Here is a 15,172-nt window from a genome sequence, read left to right as displayed (position 1 = left end):
ATTTTCATTGCATTTGGAATTTTTTTCCCGCTTCTGAGAACATGGCATGGAATATTTAATAAAATAAAAATTTAAGTACAGTATGGTAACATTTACAGTAAAATGGACGATGGTAATGTTGTTGTTGTATGCCTTATGTTTATGAGCGACACTTTTCCTGCTATATACCTGCATGTCATAAGAATTTAAATTAAAAAAAGGACCATGTTAAATTTAAATCTGTTTTTTTTTTTTTTACCGGTGTTTTGTATGCGTTGGAAAAGGGGTAGTCTTATACGGCGAATATATCTTAAACTCTATATTTTAACAGGAAAGTAGGGGGGTCGTCTTATACACCAGGTCGTCTTATACGCCGGAATATACGGCATTTTCCTTGGAAAATGTACTTGGAAAGAAATGATCTGGACACTAGAACACAAATACTGCATAGATTTATAAAATAATAATAAAAATAATCAAAGACAACCAGGAGGAGCTCCTCTGCTGGACAAGTCTCTTACATTTCATTTACAATGTACTCTGAGCAGCAATACACAAAACACACACGCATGTCCAAAGTCTTAAAATGAAGACTAAATTAATTTACAAGTTTTTTTAAAAAATACAAACAATAACTTTGTACATAGTGCAATACGTTTGTTGTAACAAAAGAAGCAGATTATATCCACACTTTTTACAGTCATCTGGCAGGCATCCACAATAGTCCGGACATTTGTTCAGACCAATGCCATGTGTGCAAAGACAGCAAAAACCCCAGCAGTGATTAGAGTCAGGACCGGGTGACTTTTAAGGAAGCTCCAGGCGGTTAGTCATTTGGACTGGTCTCTGGAAAAATAAGTCAGGATATGCTGGATCTTCAGGAGACGCTCTCTTAATGATCTCATAGACAGAACGGAGAGCTGATACCTGGGGTCCACAGGTAACACGGCCAGCAGCCACCAGCACCAGGCCGGTCCACTTGGGGCAACCTGAAATTAAGGGACATTAAAAAAAAGGTCTTCATTAGATGACATACATGACTTGGTTCATATATCAGTTCTGTCTATTGGGAAAGCCCCAGAGAAATTAGGCAGCTGCCAACGTCATATATAGAACAAATCAATTCATAAAAAATTTCAGGGGTCAGAATCTATTTTGACCAGGAGGGTGGGATTAAAAGAAAAAAAACAAAACAAAAAAAAAAAAACAAAAACAAAAGTGCTATGTACTTAGGGAATGATGTGTTCTTACCCCACACAAAGTCAGGAGAAAAGGAGCAAGAGGCCGTAGGGAGTGTATCATGTCAGATACCCCATTAAACTGAAGAACTGTATGGTGTAAAATCTGGGCATTCTGGAATCCTTTACAAATGGAAACTGGCTGTCATATTATTGGTTGCATCTCTACGTTACATTGTATTGGGATTCATGAAGACAAATAATATGAATCTTTGGGAATAGTGGAGCCCATTACAGCAATCTTTATTATGTCTATATGAACAGGGGTTATCCTTCCAACATTACATAAAGTTCTCATAATGTTAGAATTAGGGACAGTTGGAATTACTGTCAAGTCAATGAATTTGCAGAGAAAGGCCCCTTTCACACCGTCGTATGTCGCAGTTGTATGCTAGTTGTTCAAAAGGGTGCTCTATCCTTTGCTTTAGGTAAGGCCTGGCTGCACAGCTCCCTATGAATAGGGGACAAGTGGCCCTCCCCCAACCATTCCTCAGGACGGCTACATCTGGTCTGGGCCGGGCCCAGGAGTAGTATACATTTGTGTGAAAGCAGCCCAATACTGGCACCTATGGTGATACATTTGCGCCAATACCAAATTCCAATCTGTATTTAAAGGGTTGGGGTACAACACAAAAGTTTGCAAAGAGAAAAATAAAGAATGCGAAAGTACAGAGGATTCACACTGTATGTCAGTTTCTTACAAGCTCCATCGTGCTTTGTGCTTGTACCTCCTGACCGGCCCTGCCACACCATTGCTGCATGCATTCACCTTCCACCAGTATACATAGTAGTCCTACATAAAGTAACCCCCAACTCAGCATTCAGAAGTCCACCAGCTCTTACAGCCAATATAAAGAGGTGGGATTGCCATCATAAGCCATGTATGCCCAATGTTAAGGAAGCCAGGAACATCCATTAGTATAGGATATTTGTCTTTGTATGAGAGTCTACTTCCCCTTTTCAGTGTGATATGTCTCAGTGCCTGGCTCTATGATTCATAGCCCCTGGGTCTCATGCGAGTGAAGTAGTAATGAGAATTACCCTGCATGCGGCTTTCTGCCACTTACCTGTACATTTTCTTCTCGCTCTGGCATGGAGCCAAAATGATGTAGGATCTGACTTCGAAACCTGTATCTGAGGTTCTGAAACCAGCGACAGGCCTGAGCATAGACGGCATCATGAAGCTCTGTGAGCTGCTGCAGTTCTTCTTCAACAACCTGGCCAGAGAATTAGGATAGCTTAAATTCATTTTTCACATTTTTTCCCCATATACACAAATCAAAAAATTAACATTACACACATGCACAACTTTCATCAATGATGTAAAAAAGTTACCTGAGTGTCATTCAAGTATTCAATGTCGGCGGTGCTATAACCGTCCCTCATTCCTCTATTTAATACCCGAAACCTTTTCCCTCCAATCGTGTCGACCACAGAGCGACCATCAGGCAAAAAATGGACGTTACGAATCTGCAGCATGCAACCGTAATCTGCAAAACTAAAGGAGACGACAGTGTTACTTAACACGTACAGAGTCCACAACTCCGTTAGGTCTTCAGTTGTTTGCATCAGTTATTGTGAGCCAAAACCAAGAGTGGACAAGCACTGAAAAAGGTGAAAGTCTTTGCAGAGAAGATAAAATGGTCCAGATTTATCAGAGTGAGGAACAAAATTCGATTATCGAATATTGGCACACCGTCTTCAATAAAACTGGTACACCCTGCACTGCTCGGGAAGTGTGCACCTTTAATATACAGCGTGTGGCACAATTCAGTCGAGTCACAATAATAAAATGTGTTGCAAACTTGGATTAAGCAGTAACACGCCCCATTAGGGGCACATTTTTCTGGCTTGTCAGACACAGTGCAGCCGCGTCAAAAAACTTGCGCACACACATGTGCAAACTGAATCAATCTTATTTTATGAGCAATGAAATACGTGGCTGCCCCAGATTTCTGTCTATCTGGGTCCAATGTCTCTCACTTGCACCTTTTCTGCAGGTTTTACCATGCCTGCTTTTGGTTCTCAATAACCGATGCAAATAACGGAAGACTTAAAGATGTGATCTTACATGGACAACAAAACTGGGAACTGGGCACTGGGAAGACTGTACTCTCAGGGGACGAAATCAGAGTTATACACACACACACTAAAAGTTACCCCTTTTCTGGATCACTGATGCACATTCCAAATTGCTTTGTGCCAGTTTCCATACATCTCCGTATCATAAGTCGGTATCGCGGTTCAAACACGTGAAGAGGACAAGGCACGGTGGGATAGGCCATTGTGCACACAAACATAGGCACATTTTTTGTTAAACTGCATTGCAGAACAAAAAGAAAAATATGGTTATTTTATTTAGCAGACCAAGGTACAAATACAGAAATGAGCCCAGCTCCTGAGGCGGATTTTAATACACATTTTTTGCTGGAAATCCACATCACAATCTGTCTTTTATTAACGTTTCCAAGTCCCCCAAATACAATTGATCAATTTATACAGTGGATTTCTCGTTAGAGTAAAAGAAACATAATTACTTTGATAGCTCATCAGTTTCTTCTTCATGAAGTCGTTTCCTCTCAGACATCTCATTGGGGAGATATTTCTTTATTAATTCATCCAATAAGGTCGTCACATTGTAGGTTCTTTGAGCTAGATACTAAGAGCAAAGAAATCATGGTAAATGCAGGAATATCCAGATCAAATAAAATGAGAACTAAAAAAGTTCAGGTTCCTGTTTAAGCATTTTAATTTGTTTATTGACATATTGATGACAGCTTGTGGGCTTTCCCGGACAAGCCAAATCAGAAAATCTGTGCAGCCCAAGCACATAATATGGCAGAAAGAACCCACAAAGAACTGTCCAAACCGCACAGTGCAACAGCACAATTTTTTTACTTTGTGCGAATGAGCTAGGGATGCTCCAAAAAAAACATAAATTTGTATAAAATGATAAAATGTGTAAAGTCTATAAAAAGTTATAATCGGAAAGTTTATAAAGTGTCCTTTACAATGCGAAATCTTGTAGAATTCCTGAAAAGGAGTTGACCCAATCCTGTGGGATAACAGGGGGATTGTATGGGTCCAACTGCTGGGACCCCCACCAATCACAAGAACAGGAAGGAATCCAGAGATCTCATTCTCACATTCTCCTGCTGCTCTATTTACTATTCAAGGCAGGCGTTGGAGATGGGAATAGCTCGGTACAATGCTCTGACACTCACCTCCAAATGAATGGAGTAGGATGTATACTGTTCATGCTGCTCCACCCATTAGTGAGAAGAGGCTCTCAATTCCCTTAAGAGCAGGTCATGTTCTTGTTGGGGATCCCGGCAGTCAGATCCCAATGTGGATATTTGGCGTTATGGACTAGACCCCCTGACCAGATGTTAGCACAGAGCCATGAATAGATATGTAGTAATAAACACCATCATGCACTCACCTCAGTCAGGCTCTGCTTACATAGCGGACATTGAGGTGTGTGATCCAAGCAGCGCTCCAAGCAGTTCTTGCAGAAGGTGTGTCCACACGGAGTGGTAACCGGCTCATAGAACAACCTGCAGACATAATGGGGCAGTTTTATCTGTCCGTTTTCTTCAGAATACAGTCGTATTTTGTGCCAAAACACTGAATGTAGCCCAAGGCGTTTTTAGGCAAAGCAGCAAGGGCTTCTGCGACAAGTTATACAAATGCACCAATGCTAAATGATAGTGTCCATTTCTAAATGGTAAATCTTAGTCTAAAGTTGCACCAGATTTTTAGACATTTAGATAAATCTGCCCCTTTATGTTTGTAGTTCAGTTATTCATTCACCAGTCATTTATTTACCAATGAATATCACTTAGCATTGTGATGCTTTTCACATCACTTATGCAATACATACATAAACTGAACATAGATTTACAGTCAATGCTATACAGAGGAACATAAATGGTTTAACTAGATTAGAAAAAGAGGTGGGTTTTTATTTTTGGCCAGAAACATTGCCAGTCATGCTCACTTATTGTGTCTAGTACGGCTACAGTGTCCCATTCAATCAAATGGAGCAGAGCTACATATCCAGGCACAGGGCAAGGTAATGTTTGCTAAGCAACACTAAAGGATCATAGAAAAGTTACTAACCTCATGCACAGGGAGCACTCAAAGTCGGCTGCATCAATCAGCTTACACAGGATGGAAGGATCTGCTATGAAATTGGAGGAGTCGCAGGCGGATTCTAGAACAGAACAGAAATTATGGTTAGGTTTGGGGAGCTTTAAAATTTAGCAACCAAGTGTCTATGATGTGATTATTTAATAAGGCTAATGTATATCCTGTAAGATTTTCTATATTTTCCCAGTGTACAGTACGGTAGCACACGTGTGGCACCGTGCTGTCACCGGGTCATCACAGGCGTCTATGAGGGAATATATCCAGCTACATACTTGTGGCCAGATATACATCCACACAATGGCCGTCTGAATGAGGCTTTATTGACAGCATTCTTACCTCCATGCCGTAAATGCTTCCGACCATCTTCACTTATATTCACATCCTGCTCAGAGAGGGGGAACTTTCTTTTGAGCAATATGCCATTTTCCTGGGTTGATAAGAGAGGTTCTGAAGACACCCTTTTCAGGCCTTCCCCGGCGTCAGTCTTCCCCTCGCGGTGTAGGCCATGCACAGACTGTGTGCGCTGCAAGCTGCTACCACTCAGGCTCTTCATCTGTTTTGGAGCCCCCTCCTCCTGTCATGGAAAACAACATTAGCATCTATGCACAACTGCCCCAGTTTGCCACATAGTAACAGAATAGGTCACAAACACTTGAAAGATGCAATCCATCACTCAATCAGTGCATGTACAGCCATCCCTACATTTGGTCAAACCCCAATCTCCAGGATTTGTCATGAATATTTTTTGGAACTGGTCTCCAGAGATTGAAATAGACAGTTTACATAATTTGGTATATACAGAGTTTCTCCAAAAATAAGAATATTTTTTGCTCCCAAAATGTGTTAAGGCTCATTTTCAGGAGATGTCTTTTTGCTATAAACAAAATATCCCCCTCCCCAGATAGAATCATGTCATCATCTTGGATCATCATTCCTCTCCAAATCCTGAATTCAATTGTAATGTCCAACAATGGCACTTTCCATACTTAAAGCGCCTCCGTGCCATTTAGCTGCTTGTAGCCATTACATCTGTCAGCTTTCTGAACTGCGACAACTTACGTTTTTAACAACAGTTAAAGGAGTGTCAGGTAGTCAGGAGTGAGAGCTGTATATGAAAATTACAAAGCTCATCAACTACAATGGTTGTTACCTAGTTATAATAAATTTGAGGGATTAGGGGAGGTTCTAGTCTTAAACACTTGAACTCTGTATATAGGTGAAAAGGTTTAGAACATATAGCTATTTGTACTTAGCTTATTTTTGGGGCATGGCTTATATTTCATCCCTACTATGAAAAGGGTAAACATTTCTACTAGGGCTTTTTTGGAGGTAGGTCTTATTTTTGGAGAGAACTAGTAGTATAAAAAGGGTTATGGAGGGAATACATAAAGAAAAAAAAAAAAACAACACACTTCTGAGTTCTGTAACTATACTGTCTCCCTTCTCTGGTTGCTCCGGTGTCTGGTTTGAGGTACCAGGTAACCAGTGCCTTTACACTGCCTTACAAGGATGCTCTGACTCCAGATCACAAGAGTCTGTGCATCATAGCATCAAGTGAGGAGGGCTGCATTTTTGCTGCTGTACAAAAAAAAACTTCCAGCCCCTCAGTAACAGGACACATTATGTACTCCCGAATGTGAACGAGGGGGCTGGATATCTTCAGTACAGCAGAATAAACCCGAGCCACAGACACCACATGACCCAAAGTCAGAGCCTCGTTGAACATACATATCCCTCAGGCAGGAAGGGAAGCATTATGAAAAAGCTTTTATTCATTGGATAACCTCATTTAACGTTTAGCAATTGACAATTGAAAGTCTGTCCAATAAACACATCTTTGGACTAAAGACTTTAATATATGCCTCACAAAATGAGAGGATTTCTCTTACAACAAGAATAAGATAATACTTTGCACATATTGTGTCAAAATTTTGAAAGTTACCTCTTCCAGACTTGTGTGCAAATGATATGCGGCTTCCTTCCTATCAGATCCTAATACAAAAGGTTTCAATGGCAGATTTGGCAAAGGTTTTATTTCAAGATCTTTTAGAATACCTTCCACAGTTTCTGGGACAGGAAAAAGGAAGTCACGGAGAATCTACAAGAAAGAATTAAGAGCCGTTAGGAAAATTCTTAATCTAAGCGAGAGGCGAGCTGCACAGGGCACCATCGTACATGGAGACTACTAGTGTCACCTTTGTACAATTGCTTACAATACGATTTCTCTGGACTGTTTTTTCACAAATTTAAACCTTCTCTCACATACGCATTGAGGTTCACGGCGATATAAAGGATTATAGTAATTGTTCTATACACATTGACCTTAACAAGAGAAAGTAAATCACGAAACTGGATCCGAATAACAACCTCTTTTTGCAAATAAATCTTTTTGTGGCAAACAGCTTTCCCCTTGTTTAACCTCTGTAACAAAACTAGAGAACCTATAAAGAACCAGCCCCAACGAGCAGGCAGCATTACCTGGAGTTAGATGTTACAGAGCAGGAGAAGCTGAATAGACATGTGGGAAGCATTTAGAATGATTTGTACAACAGTTTCTCTATTAAAAAAAAAAAAAAAACAAACACCAAAACCCTCATACTTACAGCAAGTAAAATGTTATGTAAAAATTATCTACAGAGCCATTAATATAATACAGATCACTGTCTAGACCTTGTTGCCTGCACATAACACTGCAACAACTTTATAAAATTTTGTCCAGGAGATCTCTTTTGCTTAATACATCAACCAAGAAGGAAGGATGCTGTGAGGAACGTGGCAGAGACCATGGTTTGATGCCCAGCAAGTATTTAACCCCATTGCCTCACATTTAGAATAAGGCTTGTGAAGGGTTGGCTGACCATGTAATGGTCCTAAACAATGTAGTAGCCACCGTCCATATAGGACATGAAACAAGCCATAAGATTTCTCTCACATGGAATCACAAAGTTTCTCCAACTCCCCCTACAGCCGGGCACACATCCAGCGCCATGGAGAGGAAGAGGGGTGATCACAACTTCCATTATCTTAGAAGGTAAAAAATCTAATAGTCTTCTGCTATTAAATCCATCACTAATGCAAATAACGGAAGTCTTAAGACAGGTGTCCGTTTCTTTCAATGAATGACAGCAGACTCATGTGTATGACAGAGTAAGCACTGTGTGCATTAAGACATTACAGAGTCGTATGCCGAGGTTGTGAATGGATTTCTCCTGTCCTTGGCTTAATCCTTGTTGATCTCTGAAGAGATCAGTGGATGTGTACAGCTACAGCGATCTTCAGGACACACTAATATGTGTAAACCAATACCAAGTACAAGGTATTAGGAGACACAGAAAACTACACTTAACACAAGAAATAGTGTACAATGCTCAGTCACCTTTTCTATCTCACTTCTGGCTGCTGTAAATTCCTCGTCCAAGGCCAAGCACTGCAGATAAAACCTCAAAGATTCATACAGATTCCCAGTCTCCTGCAGAACTTTGGCTTTCCTGAAGTAAACCTGAGGAGGCAGGAAGGGTTTATGTGGTCATTGCATAAAGTACAATTACAAGTCGCCAGTAGCACTGAAATACACACAGATTCTTAGTCTTAAATTTACATTCAAGCTCATCATCACAAATGCATTCAATTTACCACGCAAATAACAGTATTGGTGCAAACTGACAGCAATGGACATTTCACTGCATCCGCAAGACCTCGGTTATAAACATTTTTCTGACGGGAGATAATAATGGATTGGATTTTTATGTTTGGCAAAAAACTCCGCTATATCTGAAGATTTCACTTCATTTTTGGTTACAAGCGCACCCATTTGGCTTTCTCCCCCTTTTTTGCATTCCTGTATCTTGAACACAGGTGTGACCTGAGCTGCAGTCTACCAGCTGCTAAATGACCCTACAGGTAAAACAATCAACTTTATGTACATAAAATATAAAACTATCTTCTCAAAAGTGACAGAGAACCAAAGAGGATGAATGTTATGCCTGGAAAGCTTATACCAGTCTTATTTGTGGGTGATCTGGGAGCTGACTGCTACCACGACTAGAATTAAGCTACACTAACATGAGATGAACATAAGGATATGCAACAGATCTTTACGATGCAGCCCAAAATCTGAAGGTTTATAGGTACGTATATATATGTCCCCCAGATGGTCCTGTGCATGAGGAGGAGTCTAAGGGGCCGTGAGAATGTACAACAATTCAGACACATATCTACGTATTTCTGCTATCATCACCTCTGGCCAGTTGCGTTGCTTCGAGAGAGCAAGGTCCAGTTGCTCATGAGCTTTCCCATATTCTAATAGTGCAGCATAGGCCTCAGCTTTGTAAACACGTAGGATCAAGTCATCAGGATCTGCAAGAGTAAGACATGTGTGAGCATAAATATACATAGAGAGCAATGCTAACAATCTCATAGTCTTCAGTTGTGAACCTTCACACAGGATCACATAATAAAAGCCTTGATAGAGTTGACAGACTGGAGTAGAACTGGGAGAATGTATTATATATATGACCAATAGTGATGTAACCATGGCTGGGATACACTGATACATACTTGTTGTATACAGGGAGAGTCACTGGAAATAAGTATGCAATTTACCCCCTTTTCTACCAAAAAACCGGTGTTGGTGACCCAACAAGTTCACACAATGAAGAATTGTCAGTATGGCAGTGTACAGTACACATGGAAGGCTAGCTTCATAAACTGCACGGTACATGGTTTTGTTCAGATACTAAAGAATATGAGGCCTTTCTTAGAAGTGAAGGTTCCTTCAAAAGAACATTGGGGCAAAATGTGTCAAGGACTAGGTGGTTTCATTCCCCATTTACAATGGGGGACAAGGCACCGAAGATGCAAAGAGAAAGCATAGAGTCTATATATCCACATATACGGGACGCCAGAATGACCTGACTAATGTGTTTAAGATACTGGACCGTATCAATATCAAGTAAACATATTTTACTAGAAGCAAGTAGAAGAAAAAAAGCCATTTGTCAGCATCCAATTCCTAGGCGCACACAGGAGAGGACCAGGCCCCCTCCCTGCAGCCCTGGGTGCTGGTTGTATAACATATGACATCACAAGAGGATTGTTTCATAACCAGCAGTCACGTGATCCAGGAGAGGCAGACGCTTCTTATCAGATTACTCAGACAGCACAACTCCTTTCACTGGGCAAAAAGTTATCTCTTATTTATATGGTTACGGAGGAAAGTTCTGCAGCTCTGATTAGATCACAGCCGAGCAATGTTCACACAAGCAGCACAGAGTAACCCTGCCTTCCCTAGACACAGGTACCCCATCACTGCCATGTAATAGATGGAAAGACAAATCCAACTGGGCTCGTAGCCCCTTCCCCTCTCCTATTGTAAGGGTCACTTCATATTCCTGCATCTAAGGTCACACTGCAAATCGTTACAGCTGCTTTCACACAAAAAGTAAAACCAGCCGTATGCAACCCGTAATATACCGTTGCATACGGTCCCATGCCTTTCAATGGGCCATACATCAATCTGTTTTGATGGATATATTGCCCACCGTGCCAGGGACAGGCTCCATCTTGCCCTGTAAGCATCCCAAATCGGGGAAAAGGAGCCTTTACATGAGCGGACACATCAGGCAGGTCAACAGTCAGATCGTTCATTTATAAGAACATATGAGATACCAGACCCCTTCTCTCCCCCTCTACAGGAAAAAATGCGCCTTCTTTTCAGCTACAAATATTGGGTGCCAACTTAAAGGGGCTGTACACATTACTTCCTTAAAAAGACAGAGGCTGCTAGAGGGGAGATTTCTAGTACTAAAGAGAAGATTAGATGGATGAAGATGTAAGAGGAGACGTGACAATCATTTGAATGGTTGTGTGTTCAGGTTTCCTAGATATAACACATTCTCCAGAACAAGGGGGGAGAAGACATTTATCATACACAAGAGCTCTTCCAGGCCTGAATGATAACAGGCTATAGCAAGTACCCCAACATACTCCGCCACCATCTACGCCTACTTTGTGTATAATTAGGGTGAAGGGGGAAATGATCGAAATTGCTGGCAGTTTGCTAGTCCTGATAAAGGTCCACTTTGCTGTACATATGTACGCTCCCAATTCTTGTACTACAAGTGTACTGGCATTTACAGAGTAAATAAGTCATTATTTCTGCAGCGCTATACAGAGTTAGCCTACCTACATAGGAACGTGTGCTTTTCACAAGCCTCAAACAAAGGACCTGCAGTCTGCGACTTGTGAGGTCCATTCATGGGTTGCCGACAATAGGAAAGCACTGCGGGCACTGATAGGACCTTCTCTATAAAACTGCAGAACTGGCAAACTGAACCCATAGAAAGATATGGAGAAGTGTGCCAGCTGGACTGTAACCCTGAGACATGAGCAGGACGGGCACCTGTGGTATAAAGGGTGGATTTTCCTTAAAATTCCACAATACGAATAGCCAGGTGGGTGTAACAGATGGACAAAGACAAAAACTAAAGGTCTGCCAAAAACGAAACAATGCTTTGGTCTTCTCTACACCAGGAGGTTGACCTGGAAAAACACGGTGGCTTTCCATCAATCACAACAAGTGACATACATGTAGACGAGAACAAATATCCTGCACAAGTGATGGAAAGGCGCAGGACTGGTCTGGGGAGAACCTTGTAGAATTGCTTGGTGAAGGTTATTATAATCCCGGCTCAAAATCCCTTTCATGTTCCCTTGTTTGCTACAATGTAGATAAGAAGTCTCTGGATACAAATGTAGCAATGGCTCCGCTGTGATAGGTCCCAATGATTTATTCTTATACACCAGTGGTATTGTATCACTGCTATACCAATACACCCCTCCCCCACAGCATTCAATGGTTAATGATATCTATTGGTTTATTTCACCTCCACATGTAACACAGCCGGAGATTAAATCCATACAGATAGTTCTATAATGGACATTTACCGAGGAGTCATCTATACACATATCCATATTGATGGATGGGGTGGCCGCCAGGGGGATCTCATGTACAATCACATATCCACTTCTAAGCTGAATAATCCCTATACTAGGACATCCCGATCTGTACTATCCAAACAGCACACACTGGGTTACAGAAGACGCTGGACATATCGAGGAGATCAAAATACAGTAACCAAACACTCATCTCCCCGCTGAAGTTCAGCCCTGTCATGTTACAATTTGTGCTCATCTATAAAGTCACACAACGAAAACAAAACTTTGTAGAATTTCTCAGATTTGTGCATTGATGACTGTACAGATACAAATCCTCCAGGACCTAGAAACATGGCTTTTGGTGTCACAGTACAGATCAGAATCAAACTCCAGATCACATCAAAGACATGGAGGAACAGACTCACAGAACTACACGTCTGGGTGTGATCCAAAAGAAGAGGTTCTTTACTTTAATATGACACCAAAATCATGTTTCTAGGTACCATAGAACCAAATATAGGGATGACTGAAGCAACAACATGTATCCAATGACTCATCTCAGGCAAAATATGACTCTTCTCTGCTCATTTTCACACAACTTTGTGCAAGACTTTTTTTTTTTTTTTTTTTTATATATGTTGAAAGGCGAGACTTGACACTAGAGCAGTGATGGGCAACCTTATGAGCTTGGTGTGTCAAAATTCGGCAAAAAACCGAGCATAACTCAAAAAAAAACATAATTTTGTGATATTTATTATTTAAATAACAAATATGTATAATTATTTAACTTCTAGGGTACTTTAATCCTAGGTTGTGTGATTGATCCTACCATGTACTGCCATACTACAGTACATGGGTATATGGGGATTTTCCACATCATCTATTTAGTACAATGTGCTGGACAATCTCTCAGCCTCCCAACTACTGCACCTGGCTGTGTAGGAGCCGAGGATGAAACCTAACTCTCCGGCGGCCGTGTGTCACTGAAAATGGCTATGCGTGTCAGCACTGACACGCGTGTCATAGGTTGGCCATCACTGCACTAGAGGGAATTGTGGAAAGGAAATGTCATACCCCTCCGGATTAACGGGATCAAACCTGGTGAAACATACGGATTCCATAAGTGAAAGTGTGAAGGTTCGCCCTCTTATATCAGCCCCATCCACACAGGGTGATGATCTATGGGCAGTTATACAAGCGGCTCCAGTACACTGGGTGACAATGTGGATCAGCACACACCAGATGTACTGGAATGCGTCAGCGCCCGACCCAGTAGGGTCACATGACACATTCAGAACCTCCAAGGTCTGGAGGGCTATCAGGAGCCCCAGCACAGTCAGACAGGGCGTGGTGACGTCACTCACCTGTCTCCATGACGTCACGGATCTTCCTGAGCGCCTCCCGGTGCTCCCCGGCCTCCAGCAGCTCGGCCACGTCCCGGTGCTGCCAGCTCCTCCCGGGGAGACACCTGTCCGCCAGCTGCTTGAGCAGGACGCATGTGCGGCGGGGAGGACGCCCCATGTCCCCCTGGCACAGGCGGCAGCGCTTCCTGGGCTCCCCCCGCAGGCAGGGCCAGCAGTACGTGTGCCCGCACTGTACCGTCACCGGGTCCCGCATGAAGCCGCCACATCCCGGGCACCGCAGCGCACAGGCCGCCGCCGCCTCCTCCTCCGCCACCAGCACGGAGCCCCGGTACTGCCGCAGCAGACACTCCATCAGCGGCTCCAGCTGCAGCGGCCGGGACATGTTCAGCGACTCTATGAGCGCACTGCGAGGCGCAGCCATGGACGACATGACTAGAGCAGTCAGCGCCTCCACCACATACTAGCACACTACTACCTGCTATTACATAAAGTGCGGGTCAGCTGACCGCCGGGGACACTTCTCATTGGCTGCGGCGCCAGAGACAGTTACAAAACACGGCGCGGCCGATGGCCGGTTTCATAACGAGACATAACAGAGGCGGGGCCTGTGGAGGCGGGGCGTGCCGCGTGACGTCACCGCATATAACGTCGCCTCTCGCCAGGAAGTCAGCACTTCTCGTTGTTTCTGTGTTGTGTAAAGGAGAATGCGATTTATATAACGGGCGGGGAGGGAGCACTGACACTTATATAACCTCAGCGAATGGACACAAGTACAATATTTTATTTTACAATTCTTTTCAGCAGAAATAGTTTTTTAAGTACTGAAAGTGACGATGTGAACAAAAATAGGAAAACTGTTCCCTGTAAGAAGATCAATAATAGGAACAATCCAATCTCCTTTATCACCTCATAGAGTAATCAATAACATCAGGATAAAAACATTGTGAAAGAATACCAATATTGGGAAAAAATGTGTGGCAAGTGGAGTCAGATATATCTGAACCCCTACAATGGTTACAATGGTATGATCCAGGCTCTGTGAGAGGACCACAGCCAGGAGGGGGAATTACACTTGGTTTACACTTTCCAGGACGATGCTTACTGTGCAATGGTGGATCATATACAGCCCCCCGTAATCACTATATACAACCCCCAGTAATAATTATATACAACCCCAAGTCATCACTATATACAGCCACCCTAACAATATCTATGTACAGCCCCCCAGCAATAATTATATACAACCCCCAGTAATCAGTATATGCAGCTCCCAGTAATCACTATATACAGCCCTCTAACAATAACTATATACAACCCCCAGTGATTACTATATACAGTCCCCAGTAGTCACAATATACAGTTGCCTAACAATATCTATATACAGCCCCCAGCATTAACTATATACAGTCCCCAACCATTATAAACAGTCCCCCAGCATTAACTATCTACAGTCCCCTAACAATAACTATATACAGCCCCCCAGCATTAACTATATACAGCCCC

At 42.4% G+C, this 15,172-nt stretch overlaps 1 protein-coding gene across 1 annotated transcript; it reads right to left on the bottom strand.

Moving 5' to 3' along the window:
- Positions 1–414: 414 nt before the first annotated feature.
- On the bottom strand, positions 415–14,256 carry LONRF1 (LON peptidase N-terminal domain and ring finger 1). The gene is made up of 12 exons (XM_072123929.1): positions 13,670–14,256; positions 9,607–9,725; positions 8,746–8,868; positions 7,312–7,467; positions 5,706–5,943; positions 5,340–5,433; positions 4,660–4,774; positions 3,755–3,876; positions 3,378–3,536; positions 2,553–2,715; positions 2,285–2,434; positions 415–968 (listed from the first exon to the last, which is right to left on the bottom strand). Exons 1-12 carry the CDS (start codon positions 14,097–14,099, stop codon positions 810–812), a joined length of 2,028 nt encoding a protein of 675 aa, XP_071980030.1. The 5' UTR covers positions 14,100–14,256; the 3' UTR covers positions 415–809.
- Positions 14,257–15,172: the final 916 nt, after the last annotated feature.

Source organism: Engystomops pustulosus, chromosome 1 (assembly GCF_040894005.1).
Source record: "Engystomops pustulosus chromosome 1, aEngPut4.maternal, whole genome shotgun sequence".
Taxonomy (NCBI): Eukaryota; Metazoa; Chordata; class Amphibia; order Anura; family Leptodactylidae; genus Engystomops; species Engystomops pustulosus.
The sequence above is the reverse complement of the archived record's forward strand: the minus strand, read 5'-3'. Positions and strand labels throughout refer to the sequence as shown.